The following is a 23,927-nucleotide window of genomic DNA, read 5'->3' on the forward strand; positions in this document are numbered from 1 at the left end:
TGATGGAACTCCACCCCAAAGCCACGGATGATCTCACCCAGCGGCTTTACATAAATGTTGAACAGAAGGGGCGAGAGGACTGACCCTTGTGGCACCTCACACTCAAGGCGCCTCGGGGTCGACCGCTGCCCCCCTGTCAACACAGATTGCGACCGGTCAGAGAGGTAGGAGGAGAACCACCGCAAAACGGTGCCCCCCACCCCCAACCCCTTCAACTGGTGCAACATGATACCATGGTCGATGGTATCAAAAGCCGCTGAGAGATCTAACAGGACCAGGATAGAGGAGCAACCCCTATTCCGAGCCCTCCAGAGATCATCCACCAACGCGACCAATGCCATTTCTGTGCTGTACCCAGGTCGGAAGCCGGACTGGAGCGGGTCTAGATAGACAGCTTCATCCAGGTACCGGGGAAGTTGCCGCGCCACCACACTCTCAACAACCTTCGCAACAAAGCGAAGGTTGGAGACTGGACGATAGTTAGCCAATACAGCCGGATCCAGAGAAGACTTCTTGAGGAGGGGCCTCACCACCGCTTCTTTCAAAACGGCCGGCAGAACCCCCTCACTCAAAGAAGCGTTAACAATCTTCTGGAGCCAGCCTCGTGTAACCTCCCGGGAAGCCAGTACCAACCAGGAGGGACACGGGTCCCATAAACATGTGGTCGCGTTCAGCCGTCCAGGATCCTGTCCACGTCCTCGGGAGCCACAGGATCGAACTCCTCCCAGATAACACTCTCAAGACCTGCCTCAGTCATCCCGTCCGGACTTACCCAGTCAGAGGCCAGGCCTTCCCGAATCTGAGCGATCTTGTCATACAGATACTGCACAAAATCCTCAGCTTGACCCTGCAAGGGATCATCCGGCGCTTCCTGATGGAGGAGGGAGCGGGTCACCCTAAACAGGGCGGCCGGGCGATTATCTGTTGACGCGATAAGAGCGGCAAAATAACTAGATTTCGCCGCTTTTATCGCCACTAGGTAGGTCTTAATATGAGACCTCACCAGTGTTCGGTCGGATTCGGAGCGGCTAGTCCTCCAACTACTCTCCAGGCGTCGTTTCCGGTGCTTCAACTCCCGCAGCTCCTCGGAGAACCAAGGAGCTAGGTGAGTTCGGTGCCGGGTCAGAGGCCGCAAAGGCACGACGCGGTCCAAAGCCCCGGCGGCCGCACTATCCCAGGCGGCCACCAGGTCATCAGCCGAGTCGTGAGCCAGAGTCTCAGGAAATGGCCCAAGCTGCATCTGGAACCTATCAGGATCCATCAGGCGCCTGGGGCAGAACCACCTGGTCGGCTCCGCCTCCCTGCAGTGGGGTGTAGCGGTTAGAAAGTCCAGTCGAAGGAGCGAGTGGTCAGACCATGACAAGGGTTCGATGACTATATCTCCTGTATCAAGGCCACTCGACCACTGACCAGAGACAAAAACTAAGTCCAGAGTGTGTCCACCCGTGTGAGTAGGGTCATGAATTAACTGAGTAAGGTCCATGGCCGTCATGGAAGCCATGAACTCTCGAGCCACCTCAGACGTTTCGCCGACAGATGGCAGGTTGAAATCCCCCATGACTAGAAGTCTGGGGGTACCATCTATTGTTTTGACTGTTTCCCAGCATATTCATCTATAATTTGGCTGTTTCCAGCATATTCATTAAACATATTCTTAGTTTTTCTGTTTAATCTCCTATTTTATTTTATCTTCAATCTATACATTAGTTCTGTATATTTAATCTTATTATCATTCTCAGCTTTGTTTATAATTTAACATTGAGGCTTAATTCTTACATCAAACATATCCACATTATAAATCAATAAAATTTCTTGGGGTTTTCTCATATTCATATATATATTCATATTCATCTATAAGAAACTCCTTTCTATCAATACTATCCATCTTTACTTCATTTTTCTATTTTAATCACTTTATTTTATTTTACATCCTTATATATCTCTAAACACCTCCTTTTATAATTAATATTCATCTAAACAATACAGTTTCATTTTTTACTCAAACTATTTTTATATTCTTCTTTCCAGACGTGTATATTTTAATTCTTCATTTCCTTGTCTATTAACTTATAATCCATTTTGAATTCAATGTTCCCAAAGTTAATTCTTCATATGTCATTTTAGTTCTTTTTGTTGCTTCTATTCCTGCAAAGTACAGGAATAGTCCTTCTTTTGTTCCTGCGCCATTTGACTTCTTTTGTTCATGCGCCAATTAATATCAATTATAAAAGTTCTGTTGTATTTCCTCTTTCTTTCCACCAAAAAAGCTGTCTGTAAACAAAGAAGAAACTTCCACCACCAATATCTCACAGCTATTATCAGTAATTTCACAATGCTCTAAAACAAACGGCTAATTAGTGTTTCTTTTTAAAGCAGAAGGTGTTGCTCTGCAATCCACACTTTCCCTTAGTCACGCCAGTCTCCATTTTGTTGTGATTATATAACAGTCCAATTTAACACTCTTCTTCTTTTGAGTTTTAAAAGTATTAAGTTCCTTTTTCTTTTTTTCTTTTCTTTTTTTTTCCCCCCAAGTCCAATTCTAATTTAAAAAGTTCTTTCCAGGCTTTTTAACATGCCTCAATGTTTAGTTGTTCCAATTAATTCAGTACCAAAATAATTTTCCTTGCAGGTCTTTTCCTTCTAAAGTCACTTTTCAAAATCTTCTATACCCCTCAAATCCACAGCTGCTGTTTTAAGGCTAGGGGTCTTACAAATAACAATCATTGCTCAAGCGTTGTTTCCAGCCTAGATTTGTGTCACTTACCCAGCTTCAAAGAGCTTCGTTCTTTTTCACTCTCCTCCTGCACATCTCTTAGTTCAGTTCATCCCAGCTTCGTGGCAACCGCCACGGCTGCCGCCCCCCACCGCCGACTCACAGAGAGTTCCCTCTGAGGAACTTGCCTGTTCTTCTTGGTCGTCCGAGGCACCTCTCTTCCTACCCCGTCCCTGCAGGACGGTTCTGGTCCGAAGACCCATTGGCGGTGGTTTGGCAGTCGGGTTTTTCGCGGGACTCCACAGAGCCCACTGTTTTCTCGGGTGTCTCACCGCGACGTCAAACCGGATGTCCGTAGCAAAGATCTCTTGTTCTGCCTACTGGGGGTGCTCTATTTTTTTCATGAAGAAAGTGTAGAACTAGGGAAATGCAGATTTTAGCAAACAGATTTAAGCATAATTATAGGGATAGAGGTAAAGATTATCTTTGTTTTTTTATGCTTCTTTCTCTTTAAACTCACCTAGCATTGTCAATATGGAGAGAATAGACAAAGTCCATTTATGTAAATAAGACCTTTTTAAATAAATAGTTGTAAAATGAGCGGGAGGGGTATGCATGAATGGGATGGTTGCATATATAGATAGCTATGTGAATGAGTAAGATAATTTTTATTGTATTAGAAATGTAGTTTTGGTATTGCTCACCAATTGCATGAACTCTTTGGAAACTTACCTGGAAGAGAATGAAAGTGACTGACTGAAACAGATTCTATCTCTGAATGAAGTAGTTGATTTTGGAAGCCAGGAAGCCCAGAGTTATTAAATTTTGGGTTGTCCTTGATCAAATCTCCATGGTTCAGCACAATATTCTTCTCAAAGCTATATGTAACTGTATCTTCTATTCTGAGAAGTTTAGAGGAAATTATAGAACAGAGTGAATTCCGAAAAATATTAAATTGCTAAACTTAAACCTGACATCTGTCTTCAAGATTGTGTCCCAGATGGTATTGTGGAATGCCATTCAAGGAGGAGGACACGTTTACCAGCCTCATGCCCCAATACAAGTAACATCAGCCTCTGGAACATTCTACGGAATAATATAGGAAAAGATCTCTCCAAGGTGTCAATGCCTGTTGGGCTGAATGAACCTTTGAACACTTTGCAAAAGCTTTGTGAGGAACTGGAATATAGTGAATTGCTGGATAAGGCAGCATTTACACCTAATCCCTTTGAAAGGATGGTAAGGAGAAATATACTATACTGAAAATGAGAAAATTATTTACTTACTTTGTATTATTTTACATTATAAATTATATTACAACTTTACTTATTTGTTTACTGGCCACCTATCTTATATAACATACTTTTGGGCAGTTCACGATAGCATACAGAACAGCAATACACAGAAAAATAAAAACATTTCAAACAACCAAGGTGCCGTAACATTCCTAATCCAAATATACTTGTTCTGGGCTCAACAGAGGAAGATCATCTTCAGGAAAACGAGGGAAAACCAATACATATATTTCTATTGAATTTTTAAATAATCTTAATAGTCAAATTGACTATTAAAATCAAACTTAGCCATGTGCTTGAATTTCAAATTCAAATAGAAATACAAATTCCAAATGGATCTTGACTGACTTGAATATACTGACCTGTCAATCTTTCTTCCCCTTTCTCATTACACTGACACAGCTGAACAATGAAAATGGGGATAGTTGGGCAAACATCATTCCATGAAAGCTGGTTCATACAAAACCTTCCTATAGATTTTTCAGATATGGCCATCAAAATATAGGGAAAACAATGTACTTAGAAAGATTGCAATTATTGCCCCTTCAGTTAGGGAAAAAAAATCTTTATCATTGCTCATAGATGCAACTCAAAGAAGGAAAATGTTAAAGCATAACTGCATTCAAGAACACATTAGCTTATAGGAGGTATGGATCTTGATGTAATGTCAAATGTCAAATTCCCATTAAAAAATTAAACAACATTAAAAATCTGCATACCTTTCCATAATGATCTACTTAATGTTACTAATTGTGTTCTTAGGTTTATGTGTCTGCTTTTGCAGTCTCTGCCTATGCATCTAGCTACTACAGAGCTGGAAGCAAGCCATTCAATCCTGTGCTTGGAGAAACCTATGAATGTATCCGTGAAGATAAGGGTTTCCAATTTTTTTCTGAACAGGTAATGCAATTTTATCATGATACAGTTTGAATAAACTTCAAATGATCTAGTTACAGGCTTTCCAATTTTATTTTCCCATTTCATTTCATGTTCCTACAACTTAAATTCAAACTTGCAAAGAAGATAACATAGTGTAGTTAACTATTGGAGAGCCAATGCTAAATATATAAAAAATGGAGCATAACATTGTTTGGCTCGGTGGAGATTCTGCAGTTCATGAAATTGTTGTTGGGGGTCAAGAAAGTTATGAAGACAGCAAGACAGAAAGAGAATTTTAAGGAAAGTTATTGGAAGAAATGAAAATGTTACTGGTTCTGATTTGTTATATTCTCCATATATAAAAGTTTTCTGCTTTTCAGGGCCAAAGAAACAAAACAAAAAAGCAAAGCTATTTTCTGCCTTCCCTATTTCAGTTATCGTGAGAACGAAGTGGCTCTAGTCTCTATTACCTTAAAAGTTGTTAGTAGGACCAGGGGTGAAATCCACTTACCTTCGCTACTGGTTCGCAAATGTGAGCGTTTGCGCATGCTATGCTCACGCGTCCATGCACAGAGGGTAAAAAATGGGACGTGATGATGTCCGGGTGGGTGGGCGGAGCCTCCCACCGCTGGCACTACTGGTTCGCCTGAGCCAGATAGAACTGGCTGAATTTCATCACTTAGTAGGACACATCCTCTATGTAGTTCTTACATGAACATATTTTTCCTAATGGGAAATACTATTCCCATCCCATAGCAACCCGCCTATGTGTTAAATATTTCATATCTGATATGCCCTTCAGGTGTCATACTATGTAAAGCGATCCAACAGAGATAGGAGTGTGTCCTTTGTGATTTTGAAACCATGTACAGTAGAATTCTGTACTCAAGCAGACTTGCTTTGTATCAACTTAATTGCTTTTTTTCATCTAGAAAGATTTTTTTTAATTGCTCTAATTTTTTTAACATGACGGGGTTGTGTTAGCTGGTGAGTAATTTTTAGAAACAAAATTCAGTTCCAGATGTTTGATGTTTATCGTTGTTATTCTGAACTGTCCTAGGAAGATTTGTATTGAACAGTGATATATATATATTTTGGAATTGATTCTGAAAAAATGGGAAGATGCAGGAATGTGAACGTAGTAGTCATGGGGAAGAGACAGACCTGCTTTATAGACAGGAGCAGACACCCCATGCTCCAAAGGAGCAAACTCCCCATGCTCCAAAGCACTATCCAGCCTTCATATATAATTTTAGAAAACAATAAATTCATTGGAACTTATTGCCAAGTCAGCCGTAGCTGTTTTATTGCATTTCGTAGAATTGTTTAAAACATTTAATTTCAGTCTATTTGGAAAATGAAATTTCACAATGCATCCCATTTGAAGTATAAAACTGATGTTTTTCTTGGTGCAAGAGGCAATCTATCCTAGTTGTGGGGAAGGTGGGAAAGAAATATTTCAAAGAGATTTTAGCTTAAATGGTTTACTGTAAGTCTATCTAGGAACGAACTACTGTATTTTTCAGCGTTATGTGTTTGTACCCCTGAATAGCATTAAAGAAATCCATGAAGACTTGCTCCTTAAGTCTGTCAAATATTTGGAGCTAACTTTCATGTATCTTTGTAGTATTTGCTGACTTGAAATTTAAAATTTCTGATTGTTACAGTAATTACTGAAATTGAAATTCTATTAAGAATACAATTAATAAAACTAGTGATACAAGAAATAAGTGGATATTTCTAATTAAATTTAATATTTTAATATTCAATACCTGTATTACATTTCTATAGTCCTACTATAGAAGTGTTCAAGCTAGCACAAGAAAGTTGCATTTGATTAAACAGTTTTTGCACAATGATTGGGATATGGATTGTAGATTGCACATTGACATTTGCACAGATGTATAGCATCTTGCAGTTGCTTGAAGTTTATGAAAAGTAAAGCCCATCATCCGAGCCTTGGCAATTCAGATTGTGTTTAGGGATTACATACAAGGCAAAACCAGATTTCTGTCAGGGGCAGAATAGCTCCTTTATTCTTTGGTCCACAAGTGATGTGAATGATTCAGTCAAGAGATTATGAAAAACCATTTTAAAGGCAATAGATTTTCCCAGATGTCTATCAGTCATCCAGGTCATGGTTGTCTGAAAGGTGCTCTTTTTGAAGAGGCAACTGGACTTTCTGGTTTTTCTTTGAAGACGTTTTGCTTCTCATCCAAGAAGCTTCTTGGATGAGAAGCAAAACAACTTCAAAGAAAAACCAGAAAGTCCAGTTGCTTCTTGAAAAAGTACCTTTAGGATCTTTCCAGATGATATCAGTATAAATAATGGTGAACTTGGTATGTCTTCTGGGTAAAGGATATTAATTTTTAATCCTTTTGAAAAAATGTCAGTAATAATAATATCAATATTTCTTCAAATAATTATTTTAGCATTAATTCCTAAAATTAGATATGTTTATGTTCCCATGTAAATACTTAATGCTTTTTTAAAATAATCAGTAAATTTGCTTGGAAAAGAGGAAAAAATAAAAATTTGGAAATTTTATGAAGACACTTTCTGGCATTTTAATGATTGTACATAAAGGATGCAAAATATCCAACCTGACTCCATAACTCAGTCGCCAAGAGGATATTGTTTGCATGAAAGTCAGGAACACAAGAACTAGAAAAATCTTATTGCTGGAAAAGTCTGTAAGAATAAGTTTGAGAACAACATGTATTTGCTTTTAACAAAAAGTAGACCCTTTTGTCCAAAGCCCATGACTTATCTGGTACTTTGTAACATGGTTTTATACAAATCTTAAAAAATTTGAAGTATGAATCTTAGCTGTATTTTTTTATTTGTTTTGTTTTCCCCACTTATATTTTCCTATAGCTTGGATTTTATTTAATAAAGGTTTTTTTAATTCACAGTTCACCTAATATATAATTTTATATAAAAGATTTTTTCAAACACAGTTTCTAGCAAGTCAAATCAAAATTCATTATAGACTTCTTTTGTTTCCTGGGCCTTTTTCCTACCATTTCACTGAATCCTTAACCTATTTTATTCAGAAGAAAATATATCTAACTTTAATGTAATTTCCATTATTTGTTTTAAATTTTTTGCACTAATTTATTAATGGATTATTTTTATTTTAATAGCTCCCCCTTGTGGGGTATCTTTTCTTCAAAGGAAAATGAAGCCATTTCAAAAATAAATGAGAACAGAAAGTAAGGTTCTAAATGTAATTGTAACCTTACCTTCCTTTCCTGTTAGGTCAGTCATCACCCAGCTATATCTGCATGTCATGCTGAATCTGATAACTTTATATTTTGGCAAGGTAACTAATTAATTTATATCATCAATTTTTGGAATGCAAGAACAAAGGAGGAAGATGTTTGAGTGGCATTATAATAATTTGGATAATAACCCAACTTTCTATTGAGACTTTAGAATGCAGTTTTCCCCAAAACTGTGGAACCTATTTTGGGATCAACATGAAACCTTCAAAGTAGGATGGAAGTTTCTGAGAAAATAACATTGGCTGTCATGCACCACCCTCCACAAAGAGAATGTCCAAAGGGTCCCGCTATATTCAGCAGAGTTACTTTGAAGTCAGATTAGTTTAGGGAAGCAACCTAAGTAAATACATCTGCCCTAGTTGTCATTTCTATATTTTTTAATCTTATTACCATAGTGATGTTGCTTATTTTATTGATATTAAGTTTGAATGGGATTTGCACTTTCGGTTTTTACTTCAATTGTAAAATACTGTGACTTAATTTAATAGTATACAACTTAGAACATAATAAACAAATGTTATTGTCAACAGGATGAATCCCATCATGTTTCCATAATAGTTACATCTACCCTGTTTTCCCCAAAATAAGACATCCCCTGATAATAAGCCCAATCAGACTTTTGAGCGCATGGCAATAAGGCCAAGCGCTTATTTCAGGGTTCAAAAAAATATAAGTCAGGGTCTTATTTTCGGGAAAACACGGGTATGTTCAGCTCTGCTGAAAACATAAAAATTGGATAATACATTATTATGGTTTTATATGTTTAACAGCACTGTTAAGGTTACAAGGTTGGATGTTATGATATTATTTTGATAGTTTAGGGCTTATAAACTGATCGAAAAAGCTTAACTATAGACAGAGCTCCATCAAATATTAAGGATTTGTTTAATTTTGTTGTTGATTATTTTTGTTTAATTTCAGATATCAGATGGAAAAATAAATTCTGGGGAAAATCCATTGAAATAGTACCAATTGGCACAACACATGTAATTTTGCCAGGGTAAGTTTTCCAGTAGCAAGCATGATAGTTGGATTGCTAGCAAGATCACATTTTACAACTCAGTAGTTCTTAAGCCTCATTTTTCACTTTCTTTGGCCTAATAAAACATAAATTATAGGAACTGAATTTTCCATATAGATTTTCTCATGTTGATAAAATAATCTTTTCTGTGACTTGTTTTCTATTAATCAGACAGTTAATGTGAGCTAATTTTGTGGCACTTAAATTTTAAGTTATTTTTTTTCCATTTTAGCATTTGCTTAAAGACCTATATTCTTGATTACATAGGATTATTATAATTGCTTTATGGAGAATTAGTGAAAGAGCAGTATTTTTAAAGAACTTAAGATTTAGCTGCTTTTTTAGTTCAGTAAGTCATTTAGTAAGTCAGTATTTTTCTCAGGAATATTGAAGGGGTGGTCACATTGTGCAAAGCCATAATTTGCTTAACCCTTGTTTATTTATTTATTAATGTATTGAATAAACTGACACTGGATGAATTTATGCTGTTTAAGTGATAAACACATATTTTATAAAACACAGTAGCTGGATTCACATACAGTACTATGTGCTAAGTCATAATGCTACAAAGCACCATATGGTTTAGAATATGACAAGCAAGCATTATCTCAGTTTAGACTGTTTCTCTAAAAGGATCAAATCACAATATTTTATTGAGTATTTTAGAAAAATACTTCATTAGCTATCTTTTTCTTTCATGATGTGCTAATAATTCTTCATTTTACTCCAGTTTTAAGGACCATTATGAATGGAATAAAGTAACATCTTGCATTCATAATATTTTAAATGGACAACGATGGATAGAACACTATGGAGAGATTATAATCAAGAATCTGAATGATGATAGCTGTCACTGCAAACTTACTTTTGTAAAGGTAATTGAGACTTATTTTGGTTTTTATCTTCTCTTCTATTTTGTTTTGAACTTTTAACATGATGCTGATTTTGCTAATTTTTCTCCAGACTAAATATTGGAATCGCAGTGTTCATGATATTGAAGGCAATGTTTTGGACAAAAATGGAAAAGTAGTACATCGACTTTTTGGAAAATGGCATGAAAATATTTATTGCGGAACACCATCTTCACCAAACTGCATCTGGAGAGCAAGTTAGTGACTGATCAGCCATTTAATTTGATATATTGTTGTTGTTGTTATTTATTATAGTTTGTTGCACTGTCAGAAGTTCAGACTGCATTTGGCATTTTTGTCTACCTAATTAGCCCTTTCCAAGGACCTGAGATAGGCAGATATGGATGTTTGATGGTATTACAGATTTCATTGCAGGACGTAAGATGATCAGAATAAAGCCACCTTTTGCAATTGATTGATGATGAATTTGTGAATGTCAGTGGTATTCAAGTGGTGCTTCAGTTGTTTTGGGATTGCATGAAAGGCACCTATTATATTGGTACTACCTTTGCTTGCTTTTGCCACAGTCGTTCTATTTCTGTTTGCAGGTCTTTGTATTTTGTTATCTTCTCCAGTTCTTTTTCTTCTATTTTGCTGTCTCCAGATACTGCCACGTGCACTAGCCAGACTTTTTTGTCTTTCTTAATGACAGTTGTTAAGTCTGGGATGTTGTGCGACAGGTGTCTGTTTGTTTCAATTCTAAAGTCGTAAAGCAATTTAGCTTCTTCATTTTCTATTACTTTCTCTATTTTATGGTCCCAACTGATCTTGCTTGCAGGCAAATGATATTTCTTGCCAGTGTTCCAGTGCACTATTGTTGCTATATGTCATGCTGTTGCTTGTAGTCAGTCTGAGCAATCTTCTTGCAGCAGCTAATCAGGTAGTCTGCTGTTTCTTCAGCTTCTTTTCAGAGACAGCATTTACTATCTGATGCTGTCTTCTCAATTTTGTCTTTGTATGCATTTATTCTTAAACTTGGTCTTGTGCAGCCAGAATTAGCCCCCCTGTCTCTTTCTTCAACTTTCCTGCTCTTAGCCATTGCCAGCTCTTTTTATTATCTGTTTTCCCTGCTGTTTCTTAATGCACTTGCCATGTAATGCTTTGTCTTCCCACATCTCCATTCTGTTTTTCATTTGGTCTTTCTTGTGGCCAGTTTGGTCTCTCCTATAGTCAGTAAGCCTTCCTGGTATTGTACCTTCAGCGCATTTTCTTCACTGTCACAAAGGACAGTTTGTCACTATCACATGACATGTGACACTGTCACATTTTCTTCCAATGCCCTTTTTTTTTTCTTCAACCATGTCAGATGTACTTGCAATATTCCATGTCTGCCTTTTTTCTTTGGTAAATAGAGTCTGTCAATGTCACTGCGAGGATGAAGGGCATGATTCATTGTCATTATTTTTCTGGTTTTCCTATCCAATCGACTCTATTTCAGATGTTTTTCCATAAAATTTTAGATTGTCCATGCAAATGAGGTGAGTCTGCAGATGTTTTTGATATTTGATAGCCATGAGTTATTCAGCATTGATGACAGAGAAATCAATGCAATGACAAACAGTAATCATAATACTGAATCTCCTTGAAATATTCCTCTCTTAATATTAATCTGTCTCATTCTCTCACCATTGACCTGCAACTGTGTCTTCCATTGGGCCACTGATCTGTGCACTAAGCTTCTGATGTTTTATTGACTCCTGTTATTTCTAGGCATTTGATTATCCAATCATATGGCAAGAGAGTCAAATGCCTTTTTATAGTCAATCCATGCTACATTCAAGTTGGTCTTTGTTCTCTTGAAGTTTTCCAAAATCATTTTGTCAATTAGGTGTTCATCCTTTTTTCCTCTGATGTTTGGGTGGTTTCCTTTCTGCTAGGGTGTAAAAAGCTTATTTTCAACTAGATGCATTAGCTACCAGTCCAGTTAATAATTTGAAAGTTGTTGATAAGACGTTAATTAGCTTGTTGCCTGGTGCTGCCCCTTTTGCTGTTATCAGATAAGTTTGCCAGATGTTAACCACCTCCTTTCATTATATTGTTAAACTGCAAAAAGTGGGCATAGACCAGTCAGATGTTTCAACCAAAAGCCATGCAGTTCATCTTCACTTGGTGCTGACCAATACTTAAATTTCCTTGCTCTTTTCTCTACCGTTTCTATTGTTATTACAAGTTATTTCATTACAGCATCTTTTTTATTCTTATCTACCTCTTTTATCCAAGTGGTATCTTTGTTGTATTTCTTTGGATTATCCCATATCTTTGCCCCAAACTGCACTTATCAGGTACTTCCTTATCAGGTACTAACCGATACATTGCAGTTTTACCCATTAATGGATTGGTAGAAACATTTTTGATTAAATTGAATTTGGAGGTTCTGCCTTTAATTTGCAATTCAACCTTTGTATTTGCTGATCTTCTTGGCTACAGCTGTTATTTGCTTCTTTATTTCTTTGGTCTTCCTTTTTTTCTAAGTGTTATTTCTTGATTTAGTATTCTTTATTAGGTATTAATAAGTATTGGTATTAGAGATTAGTTTATAATTAGGTATTTATTATTATTGTTATTGTTAATTTTCAATTCGATTCACATTCTGGAATTGGTAAAAATGTAACAGTTCAAGTCCTAACCAAAGACCTAAGAGCTGTTAAGGTAGCGTCTGAGTATATAGGCAGTTCCAAGAAGGGTGGGTTTTTTTTTGCAAAGTCAGGATATGCAGGTCTAATAAGTTTAAATTTTCCATGTATCTAGGCAACACTTTGGGTATTTCTCCAAGGCTCCTATTACTATTGGTACAACCATTCATTTCTTCCTGCATAATCTATTACTATTATTCTTAATCTAATATTTCATTTTAGCAAATTTCTCTATAGTACTTTATAATATGGCACACTTAGTTTTATTGAACATTTTATTAATTAGTAAAAAACTGTTTAAATGGAACAAAATTAGGACTGCTGGATTCATTTTCTTAGAATAATATATTTTATAATCATAAATGTTAATTTTATCAAGGAAAGAACACTAATATTAACCATATTCAAAAATAAAACATTATTATAGGAAATAGGGTTTTTTTGTTCTCAATATTGTATGAATCCAGCCAGTGTATAATATACTTAGTAGATTTGGATGTTCAACTGTACAAATGGTCTTTGATTATATATATTGTCACTTACTTGTTTGAATGTATTTGACAATTCCTGCTAGGTTTTTCATGTGTATACGTGGCAGCCAGATATTCACACAAGACCCATTTTGTGCACACTCAAAATTATGACTGACCTACATGACATTCAATTTGCTTGTGTCTTATGTGTACAAGTGACAAAGGAAAAGAAATAATTAGTACATAAGTATACATTACAATTGCATTAAGCCATTAAAACAAATAATTACCAAATATTTTTACATTTATATAGATCTTCATTAAACCTTATGCAAACATTCAAGAAATCTTAAGTATCAAAAAAAAATAGTAACACTAAGTTTAAAGTACATCAAAAGCATAAAAATGCACATAAAATTTATGTTGCTGTTTTAACTGTTGCTGAGAGTAAGACAGTTTTCGAATTATTGCAACTAGTTTCAGACATAGAGTTTTAGAATTTGAAAGCTGAGGTACCAACACAAACACAAACCCCTTTGACATTTGTTAATGAATGTTTTTTTTAAAAAAAAAACTAAGACTATAATATTTTAATAATCATGAGGAAAAGGCATAATTTTTACCTAAGAATTTATTATGTTTTTCATTTGCAGATCCAATGCCTAAAGACTATGAACAATGGTATGGTTTCACACAGTTTGCATTAGAATTAAATGAATTCGAGTCCATCAGTAGACCACTGTTACCACCTACTGATACCCGATTTAGGCCAGATCAAAGGTAATATTTTTAACAAAATATATAAACAAAATGCACAAAGGTGTTATTATAGTCAAGACTTTTTCTTCATCAAAGAAAAGTTAGTTCATTCTAATGGTGGAAAAAGCACTGATGATTACTTGTCTCCAAAAAATTAGCAGTTATTGTTTTAATTAATCTTCACTTCTAGAATCATTCCACTAAATTTTCTCGTAGATAGCCATTTGTGCCCAAGTGGTCTGTGTAATATACACAGACTGAAGCAACACAATACAATAGAAGAATTACACAACCTTGGTATATATCAATATTGTTTGCTCATGTAATATTGCACTATAACAGGTTCTTAGAAGAAGGAAATATTGAAGGAGCAGAAATACAAAAACAAAGAATTGAAGAGCTGCAGAGAGCACGGAGGAAAGTTCTAGAAGAAAGCAATATAGAACATCATCCTAGATTTTTCAGGTAATTTATAAAATGACAGGTTAGTTTTTTTATTGAGTAACAATAAAATAAAAAGTTCTCATGTAATTCTGCTTCATGATGAGGACTTCTTTATTGAAGTTTTCTGGTTAGAACAGGCTATAGACATCAATTAAATAAAACAATGTTTTATCTCATAATAAAATGACAAAATTCCAAACAGAAGTATGTCAGAAACAGAATGAAATACAGATAGTTCTTAACTTACGATCAAAATTTAGCCCAAATTTCTGTTGCTAAGCAACATAGATGTTAATTTTACCCCATTGTATGACCTTTCTTGCCACAGTTATTAAGTGAATCACCGCAGCTGTTAAGTTAGTAACATGGTTGTTAAGTGAATCTGGCTTCCCCATTGACTTTTTTATCAGAAGGCTGCAAAAGATGATCACATGATTCTGAGGCATTGCAACCGTCATAAATATGAATCAGTTGCCAAGCATCTGAATTTTGATCATGTGACCATGTGGACTGCAACGGTCGTAAGTGTGAAAAATAGCCGTAAGTCACTTTTTTCAGTGCCATTGTAACTTCGAACCATTACTAAATGAACTGTTGTAAGTCAAGGACTACCTATAAGGAGTAAAGGGGAGGAATTCATGAGTAGAATATTGGGGAAAATACCTTGTTCTACACTCTCTGTTCAGAGATTTCTTTCTTTTATTATTTTGATACAAATTTTCCACTGTGTGACAGTTCTAAGAAGAAGTTAAAGTAGAATGAAGTGCAACAAAAATGATATAAATTTCGGTATCTCCTTTCCAGTAGGTATTAAATATACGTGACTCACCAGATATTGCTGAACTCCAACTGCTAATATCCTACTAGACACTCCATTACAGTGGTGGGTTGCGTAGCGGCAGTGGCGGGAGGCTCTGCCCATCTGCCCGTACGTCTCTGCGCATGCACAGAAGCTTCTGCACATGCACAGAAGCATCATGCGCACAAGCACACATGCGTCCACGAGCAAACCAGTAGTGATGGGATTTGAAACCTACTACTGCTCCATTACCTCTGTCTATTAGATAAATAAAAGCAGATGTGTTAGCCACAAAACAAAATTGCTTTCTTTACTATTTTACAGGAAATCTGCAGATGACTCTTGGGTAAGCAATGGAACTTACCTGGAACTTAGAAAAAACCCTGGATTTTCCATGCTGGATAATCCTGTGTTGTGGTGAAAAGAATCAAGTGAAGAGGACCTTTAACAATCCTTTTCTGTTTATAAGGAAGAAAATGCTGCATATAATTTTGTTCTTATAGACTATTACTTAAGACTTTGGCATGCATGTATATTTACTTCATTCTGTTTCTCTTCTATTTCAAAATTATTATTTTTTAAAAGTTATGAAAACTAATTTTCTTTATATATAAATTAATGATTACTGAATGTTATTTTTAAATGGAGACAAAAGAGAGATTAACACTATTTTTCCAAAGGATGCTGCAAGTAAGATTTAATGCCTTATAAAGTTGTGTGACAAATATTACGAGTCAGTAGCATTTAGCCGCACAAACACAAGCAAATAGCTGACACTGATTCCTCAGCAAGGCAGTACCAAAGCTGCTGTTTATTTATTATGTCTGAATTTAAACACTGGACTATTTTTCAACAGATTCGATACCTTAACATTGTATCTAATTAAAAAAAAAAATCAAGAAATAATATAAGTGGTAGTAGTATTAGTAATGCTACTGCCTTATAAAAAAGATAAAGAACTTTGGGAAGTTCTCTTACGACTTGGTGAAATGAACTTAAAACTGTTGAAGAATTGAAGAGTTTAGCAGAACTTTAACAGAAGAGATTCCAAGAAAATTGTGTACCAAATTTTTATCATAGGATGTATATGGATAATGCTGTATAGAAAGCCGCTGCAACTCCTTTGAAAGAGATACTTTAAAAAGCATACAAAGCACCTCTTTAGAGTAGTTGTGTCTTTTTTCTTCTTCTTCTCAGCTTGTGTGGTTGCTTTGGGAAGTTGTTTCAAGCTGCCTTCATGTGCATGGATGCACAGACATTTTACTTCATATGGAGAGAGCCATGTAAGTGGAAAAAGGCATGGCTGCTTGAGTGATTCATCAGTACTTTCTATACACACACACACACACACACACTCTCTCTCTCTCTCTCTCTCTCTCTCTCTCTCTCTCTCTCTCTTCTGAAAGTCTTAAAACTCTAAAAACATAGAAAAATACCTCCTCCATTCAATCCCATTCCTTGATGTTCTCGTTATGCTACTAGGCAGACTCCTGTGACTTTCCAGAAGCTCGGGAGATGAAATATATAAACCTGAACTTTCAAACAATGCTCCTATCTAATCTAGAACTTGGGTAAAAATGATCAAATGAAATAATCTGACATAAGTACTGACAGAACTTTTTAGTTTCAGTCTAGACTTTTCTCTTTAAAAAGTAATTAAGACAATATAAAAATCCTTCATTTTAACAATTTGCAAAGCAATTATGTTAAAAGACAAATGTTTTTCTAATACTATATTTTGGTATTTTCTACCTCTTCTAAATAGCTTGTTTAATATCTTGTATTTAAAAAAAAGACCATCTGCCTTAGATAAACATTTGAAAATATATGACCTTGCTTTAAATCTAGATATCAGTGTGATATCTGTCTTGTACTAAATGGTTACATGTTTTCCAGTATCTTGGTTTATATTGTAATATGTTCATTAACAGACTTAGCCAGTATCAGAAATAAACAAAAACAGCATTCTGGAATAAAATTGACCACCTTTTGTTTATTAAATTAATTTTATTTTAGTATCATACATGATATTTTAAAAATTATTGTCTCGACCCTGACGTTTTGTATACATTTTGTAGTCTGCAAACCAAGGAATAATGTTGGCATACAGTGCTGAATACTTTTGTTGGCAAAATATTTGTTACAATTTATCAATATGTAGGATAAATCCATTGATTTCAAATAATGCACAGAAAATTACTGCATTGCCCCAAACCATTTCTATGGAACACCTAGCTTGGGGCAAATGTCTCAGCCTTAATATTTGGAGAAAATAAGCAGGTGGAAGGTTTGTCTAGTATCTGACAATTTTGCACTGAGATTATCAGCAATTCTCTTTTTATAGCAGTAATCCAGATCATCTTATAACATTGGTACAGAAATAACTCGTACACAAATTCAGTTTCAAACAAAATGTGCCCAACTATTTTATTGGCTATAAACTACAGCAATGGAAAATCCATGTCTCTATAATCTCTTAAGGGCCTGCAGCCTACACACACATATGCACATGTGGATTAGGGACATAGGTTTGCCATCCATGTTGCAATTATAAGTAGTGCTTTGTTTTTGAGTATGCAACTGTTAATCTAAAATTAAAATGTGAAAATATAATATATTATACAAATACTTGAAACATTCACAAATACAAATTTTGAAAAAAAAAAGTTCTAAAACATGAAAAACTGAAATTTTGATTTGATCTTAAAATTATGAGACATTACAATATGAAATTCAAATTGGATTCTTAGAAATAGGAGAAACTACATTCTCAATTTTCTGAAGTTCAGAAATCTTGAAGTACGACATTTGAGATATGCATTTTGGTATAATAATTTAAAATTCAAAGAAATTGTTGGTAGAACATTTCATATTACTGGGACTACTATGAAAAAGAAAATCTTAAAAGGCATAACTGTACTTTCTTAACCAGACCATGAATCTGCAAGCAGCACTTAAAATGTTTGCATGTTCAGTGAGGCTCATTTGGGAGAATAAAATTATTATCTATGCCTCCAGGCAACTGGTTGACATATTTAAATGTTCAAAACTGCAAATTTGAAAAATTAGTTCACTTGAAATTTAGAAATAATTCAACGTTCTAATACTTCATCGATTTTTAATATTTTGGCCATTGTAGCATTCATTAGATGTACTTTATATCCACTTGTACTAATGATTCCTTCATGTGATATTGTTGCCAATTACTTGTGATTGAGTTTGTAGTGGTTATTCCAATCTTTAATAAATATTGAAGACATTATCTAAAATGAATGCTATTAAATAATTATTTAAACTGAAAGGCTGGATGAAAAACCTAAACAGCACAATTTTGCAAAAACAAAATAAGGGTCTATATGGTGGTAACGCAAGCTTGATCCTACACTCAGATCATGCCAAATAGCATGCCCAGATCTAAATGTGTCTTTCCTTTTTATGCTTGTCCTTTTAGCCAATACTTTTTGAAATCTAGAACACATAGGGACATTCCTAAGTTTGCTGCAGAGAGAACCCACCCCCTGACTCTGATGTCACTACCAACAACCTGGTGCTTGCATGCAACAAGCAGAGAACAAATTCAGTTCCTCTGCAGCCATTGAAAAGTAGCATTTCCTCCAATTGCACATTCACATTGAGAGTAAATGCAATTTCTTATGCATTCTCTACCCTAAATTTAGAGGGTGATTGTATGCTTCCTGTTTTTCTGCTCATTGTTTAGCTAGCATTAATTCCATTTCTGAAAACATCATTATTTAAAAAGGTGGAGCAAAAGCAGATTAGATATACAATTCCTTAGAAATTATTTGAAGCTTGCACAAGTGTGATTCACAAGGTTCAGAATCCTAACTTCAAAACCAGTCCTGCAAATAATACAGTAGTAATATACAGTATTGGCATACATGCTTCATTTTATTATTATTATTATTTTGTGGTATACATGCAGTTGTGTGTAATTCTTTTTTCCAAAATTTCATTGTTTCAGAACTATTAAGATATTTACTTTCTGAAAATAAACTTCAACGAAACAATATATTTTAAACTAAACATGCTTAGAAATGCTTGAGTAGCAGCAAAGCTGTTTCCTTTCAAAGTTAACAGTAGCACTCCACCATAAAATCAATAGTTAATGTTTTCTAAGTATCAAATTCTACACTAAATTGGTGCAATTTTCAAATCTGAGCACTTGCATTATTTTATGGATGGAATGATTTAAAATTAATTGTTTAAAATGGTTTCCACTTTAAACTCTTTGGACTGCAATGAGAATATTGCATTTCTTTTAAAATAGGATCATTTGGATGGAATAATTTTAACGTACATCAAACTCATTGGGCTGCACCTTGATTTTATTCATAGTTGAACAAATATCACTCTAATCTGAAAATTGGGTTAGTCATAACTCAATTCTATTGATTTCACTAAATCAATAGTGTAAGTTTGAATTACCGTATTTTTCGGACTATAAGACGCACCTAAATTTAGAAGAGGAAAATCAACAAAAAAAAGTTTTTGGCCTCCACACATCCCATTTTTGGGCCTTTTCCAGGGATTTCAGCAATATTCAGTCTATAAGAAGCACAGACATTTTCACCCCTTTTGGGAGACAAAAAAAAGTGTGCCTTATAGTCTAAAAAATTTGGTAATCTTGATAGGAACTGTCAAACTGCACTTCACCACAAAGAGTATTATTCTGAACCAGCAGTGAAATGCACTTACCTTCACTATCAGTTTGGAAATGTGTGTACTCGCGTGCGCCTCTTCTGCACATGTGCAGAGCTTTCTGCACATGTGCAGAGCTTTCTGCACATGTGCAGAGGGTCAAAAATGGAACGTAATGACATCTCAGTGGGTGGGCGGAGCCTCCCGCCGCCGGCCCTACCAGTTTGCACAAGCCGGATAGATCTGGGTGGATTTCACCGCTGTTCTGAATCATCTGTGTTCTGCATCCAAATAAAAACTTTCATATTTGGAATTGATGGAATTTTAACATACTGGATATGTAAAAGGTCCTTACATTTTATTTACTTAAATATTTATATTGTAGAAAATTAAATTACACAATGTAAGCAAATGAAGTGAGGTTTTCTAATTTAGATAATTTAGTAATGGCATTCTTGTACTTGGATTATTATTATTATTTTTTTTGACATCTATAAGTTTTAAAAGGGCCATTCGACTTGTGTGAAGAAGGTAGTGTATGATAAAATCTGCATCCATTTTAAGATTATAAATGAAGCAGAAAAAGAATGTAAATTAACTTTGGAATTTTCAGTAAACCGCAATCTTTATTAGTTTCTTCCTTAAAAAAATATTTTCAAGTTCTCATTCAAAGATCAACAAACCTATAGTTCTTCTTTCTCTATAATTACATTAGTTCTTATGTCGATTTCTGTTTTTAAATGTTTTAGAATCTTGTTAGGGTGAAGTATTTATCCCGTATCTCCTTAATTCTCATATATTCATGCATGCTTGATCCATTCTACTTCAATATTAATTGTTCAAATTAATATCATGCTATGTTGATTTTATATTGGGAGGATATTAACCTGTTGATGGATTATCTTGCGATTAAAAATAATCTCATTAATTGCTGCATCCTGTGATTTTTTTTAAGTTGCAGTTGTCTTCCAGGTTTTCTTATTATTCAATGAAAGAACTCCTGATCTGACAATAGATTTTATCTCTGTACCCATGTTGATTATTAATAAATATTTAACATCTCAAGAATTGTGTTGCATCTGATTTTTTTAAAAAACCATTCTTGGAAGTATGCTTTCAAGTGAACAGGACAGTTGGAGGCCTGATATAATACGCACATATCATTGTGTTCCCAACAAAAAATGCTTTGAAGTTTATATAATATCAGCTCACTCTACAAATTAATAAGAAAGAAATACCATGTTATAATACACACTGAACACTGACAGATCTCATATAGTGTAGGAATGTGCAGAGCTTTGTTATCTTACCAGCAAGCATAATTAAGTTGGAACATAGCTCCAAGTGAAAACTCAAATATTCTTATCTTGTTTAAGGTAAGATAAGCAAGCCTTTGATAAGGTAATAAAGATAGAACCATAAAAAAGTAATAGACTAATTTCTTAGAAACAGAACTTCCATGTCTAAGAGTCTACAATTTATTTATTTGTTTGTCAAACATGTACAAGATGACAAGTATGTTTTACTTAATTCTTGTATTACTAGTATTTTGTGAAACACCTAAAAAACAGTGTCTGTTGGATAATTATTTTGAATTTTGCTTTATAGTTCATGGTCTTAAAAGTGGGCAAATGTAGTCTATAAGTAAATAAGCAAATATATGCTAACAACTAAAGCTGGCACATACTAACCTAAATAAATGAGAAACATGAACTAGACCAACAGTCAACAACTGATGGTCCGTGGACCACTGGTGGTCCGTGAGAAAATTTTGTGGTCTGCAGAAAAATTATTTGCATTTTTTATTTTGCACTAAATCAGGGGTCCTCAAACTATGGCCCCTGGGACAGATACGTACAATGAACATTTATGTTGCTGCAGAGTGTCTCCCCCTTCGGGGTATTTTTGTGTGGTCAGAGGGGGACAGAAATTCTGACTTGGAGTCTGCTTCAGCCTCCTGGTGCAGGGCTTTGGCGAAGGCTGGAGGAAAGTGCTGCTGGTGGCAAAGAAGCGGACGGCCTTGTTCCAGTGGGACTGCATCATAGCCAGGAACTGGCTGACCATCTCAGCCCGCTGAGCCTCCAGGCGCCAGTACCTGGCCTTGCACTCCCGCAGGTCTTCACTCTGCTTGGAAAGCCTATGCTCTTAGTCCTCAGTGAGGTGCTTCTGCTGAGCCTCCTTCAGGGTCAGATCCAATTTGAACTGAGCCAGGTGTTTTGTCAACTCTTTCTCATGGTGACTGCTTAGTTCCAACAACTGCTTCCTGTTGGGGCCCTAAGGAGCCTGGGCAGAAAAGGGAGTGGCTAGGAAGGGAGGGGTGAGTAGAAGCGCTCCTCAATGAGTTGGCCACGCCCACCCAGTCATATGACCACCTAGCCACACCCACCCAGCCAGTCATTAGGCAGATCATATTAGTGGTCCGCGGGATTTAAAATTATGAATTTAGTGGTTCCTGAGGTCTGAAAGGTTGGTGACCCCTGAACTAGACAATCCATTTTTATGAATACAAAATTGTGCCTGTCTTTCTAGTACATTTTTATGTGGTTACCATTTTATGTGGCAGTGTAGGTTTATATTTCAGTATTAACACATACTGATGACTTCTTTGATTAAAAAAGATATCTATATTTTATTGGTACTGGAAAATCCTTAGGGATTTTGAAACTTGTAACCTATGGTTTTGATGATTAGAGAGAATAGAGTATAGGAAAAAGAATCATATTCTAGATAGGGTTTAAAGAATAATTATAACTTCTGTGAAGAACACTGGAATCTTGCTATTTTTCTTCATTGCCTTCTATTTTCTGTTTTTCATAAATGATTTAGATGGGATAGAAGGAAAACTCATCAAATTTGCATGAAATAAAGCTGGGAGGAATAACCAACACTTTGGAATATAGGCTGAAGATCCAGAAGAATCCTGACAGATTTGAACACTGGGCTCTAATCTACAAAAGACAATTCAGTGGTGAGAAAAATAAGGTTTTACGCTTAGGCAAGAAAAACCAAATGCACAGGTATAAAGTAGGTAGCACGTGGCTCAACAGCAGTAACTATGGCAGGGATCTAGAAGTCCTAATACACTACTAAAGTATGAGCCAGCAGTGTGCTACAGCTGATAAAAAGTCAATGCAGTCCTAGGGTGCATCAACAGAGGGATAGTATTAAGATGACATGGTGTTAGTACTGCTTTATACTACATTGGTGCTTGAACTACTGTGTCCTGTCACCATGATACAAAAAAGATACTGAGATTCTAGAAAGAGTGTAGAAAAGAGCAACAAAGATGATTAGAAGACTGGAGGCTGAGCTATATGATGACCAGTTATAGGAATGTCTAGCCCAACGACAACAGGTAGAGGTTACATGAAAGCAGTATTTCAATATTTGAGAGGCTGTCACAGAGAAGAGTGAGCCAACTTATTCTCCATAGCATCTGAGTGTAAAACAAAAGTAGTGGATGGAAACTTATCAGAGATCCAATCTAGAACTAAGGAGAAATTTCCTGACAGTGAGAACAATTAAATCAGTGGAATAGCTTGTCTCCAGAAGTTGGGGGTACTCTATCACTGGAAGTTTTTAAGAAGAGATTAGACAAAAGAGCTTTGGACTAGACCTCCATGGTCTCTTTGAACTTTTTTATTCTGTTATTCATCTGCTTTGCTGTGGCTTGTCTGGTCTATAGCTTCCTGGTTTATAGGTTTTTCATGAGGCCTGGGAGATACCAGTGGTTCTGGAATTCCACAGCCCTAAGCACAAACCACAATTTAATGTGACTGATACAATCAGAGGCCTTTCTATAATCAATGAAACACAAAGTGATCTTTATTTGGTACTCTGGCTTTCTCAAATATCTATGGTGCATTAGCAATCACTTCTCATTTCTCAACCAGCTTGAGCCTCTGCCATCTTCCTTTCTAACCCTCATCTATGTTGGTTAAACATTATTTTGCTACTTTAAATTAAGGATGCTATGTGATGGTTTACACTATTTCTTTATTTTATATTGTTGATATGTTGAGACGTTTTCTCATCTGCTGACAACTGTATAATT

At 35.5% G+C, this 23,927-nt stretch overlaps 1 protein-coding gene across 18 annotated transcripts in view; it reads left to right on the forward strand.

The window, feature by feature from the left end:
* Positions 1–17,192, forward strand: part of OSBPL3 (oxysterol binding protein like 3) — a 112,994-nt gene extending 95,802 nt beyond the window's left edge. For all 18 annotated transcript variants that reach the window (XM_034402138.3, XM_087892655.1, XM_087892654.1 and 15 more), the window contains 9 exons: positions 3,702–3,952; positions 4,771–4,908; positions 8,149–8,212; positions 9,096–9,174; positions 9,926–10,070; positions 10,159–10,303; positions 13,866–13,992; positions 14,314–14,436; positions 15,539–17,192. In XM_034402138.3, coding sequence (XP_034258029.2) covers positions 3,702–3,952; positions 4,771–4,908; positions 8,149–8,212; positions 9,096–9,174; positions 9,926–10,070; positions 10,159–10,303; positions 13,866–13,992; positions 14,314–14,436; positions 15,539–15,635 — 1,169 coding nt within the window. In that variant the 3' untranslated portion in view covers positions 15,636–17,192. The remainder of the gene's footprint in view (positions 1–3,701; positions 3,953–4,770; positions 4,909–8,148; positions 8,213–9,095; positions 9,175–9,925; positions 10,071–10,158; positions 10,304–13,865; positions 13,993–14,313; positions 14,437–15,538) is intronic.
* Positions 17,193–23,927: the final 6,735 nt, after the last annotated feature.

Source organism: Pantherophis guttatus, chromosome 4 (genome assembly GCF_059756535.1).
Source record: "Pantherophis guttatus breed Tessera chromosome 4, ASM5975653v1, whole genome shotgun sequence".
In the NCBI taxonomy this organism is placed as follows: Eukaryota; Metazoa; Chordata; class Lepidosauria; order Squamata; family Colubridae; genus Pantherophis; species Pantherophis guttatus.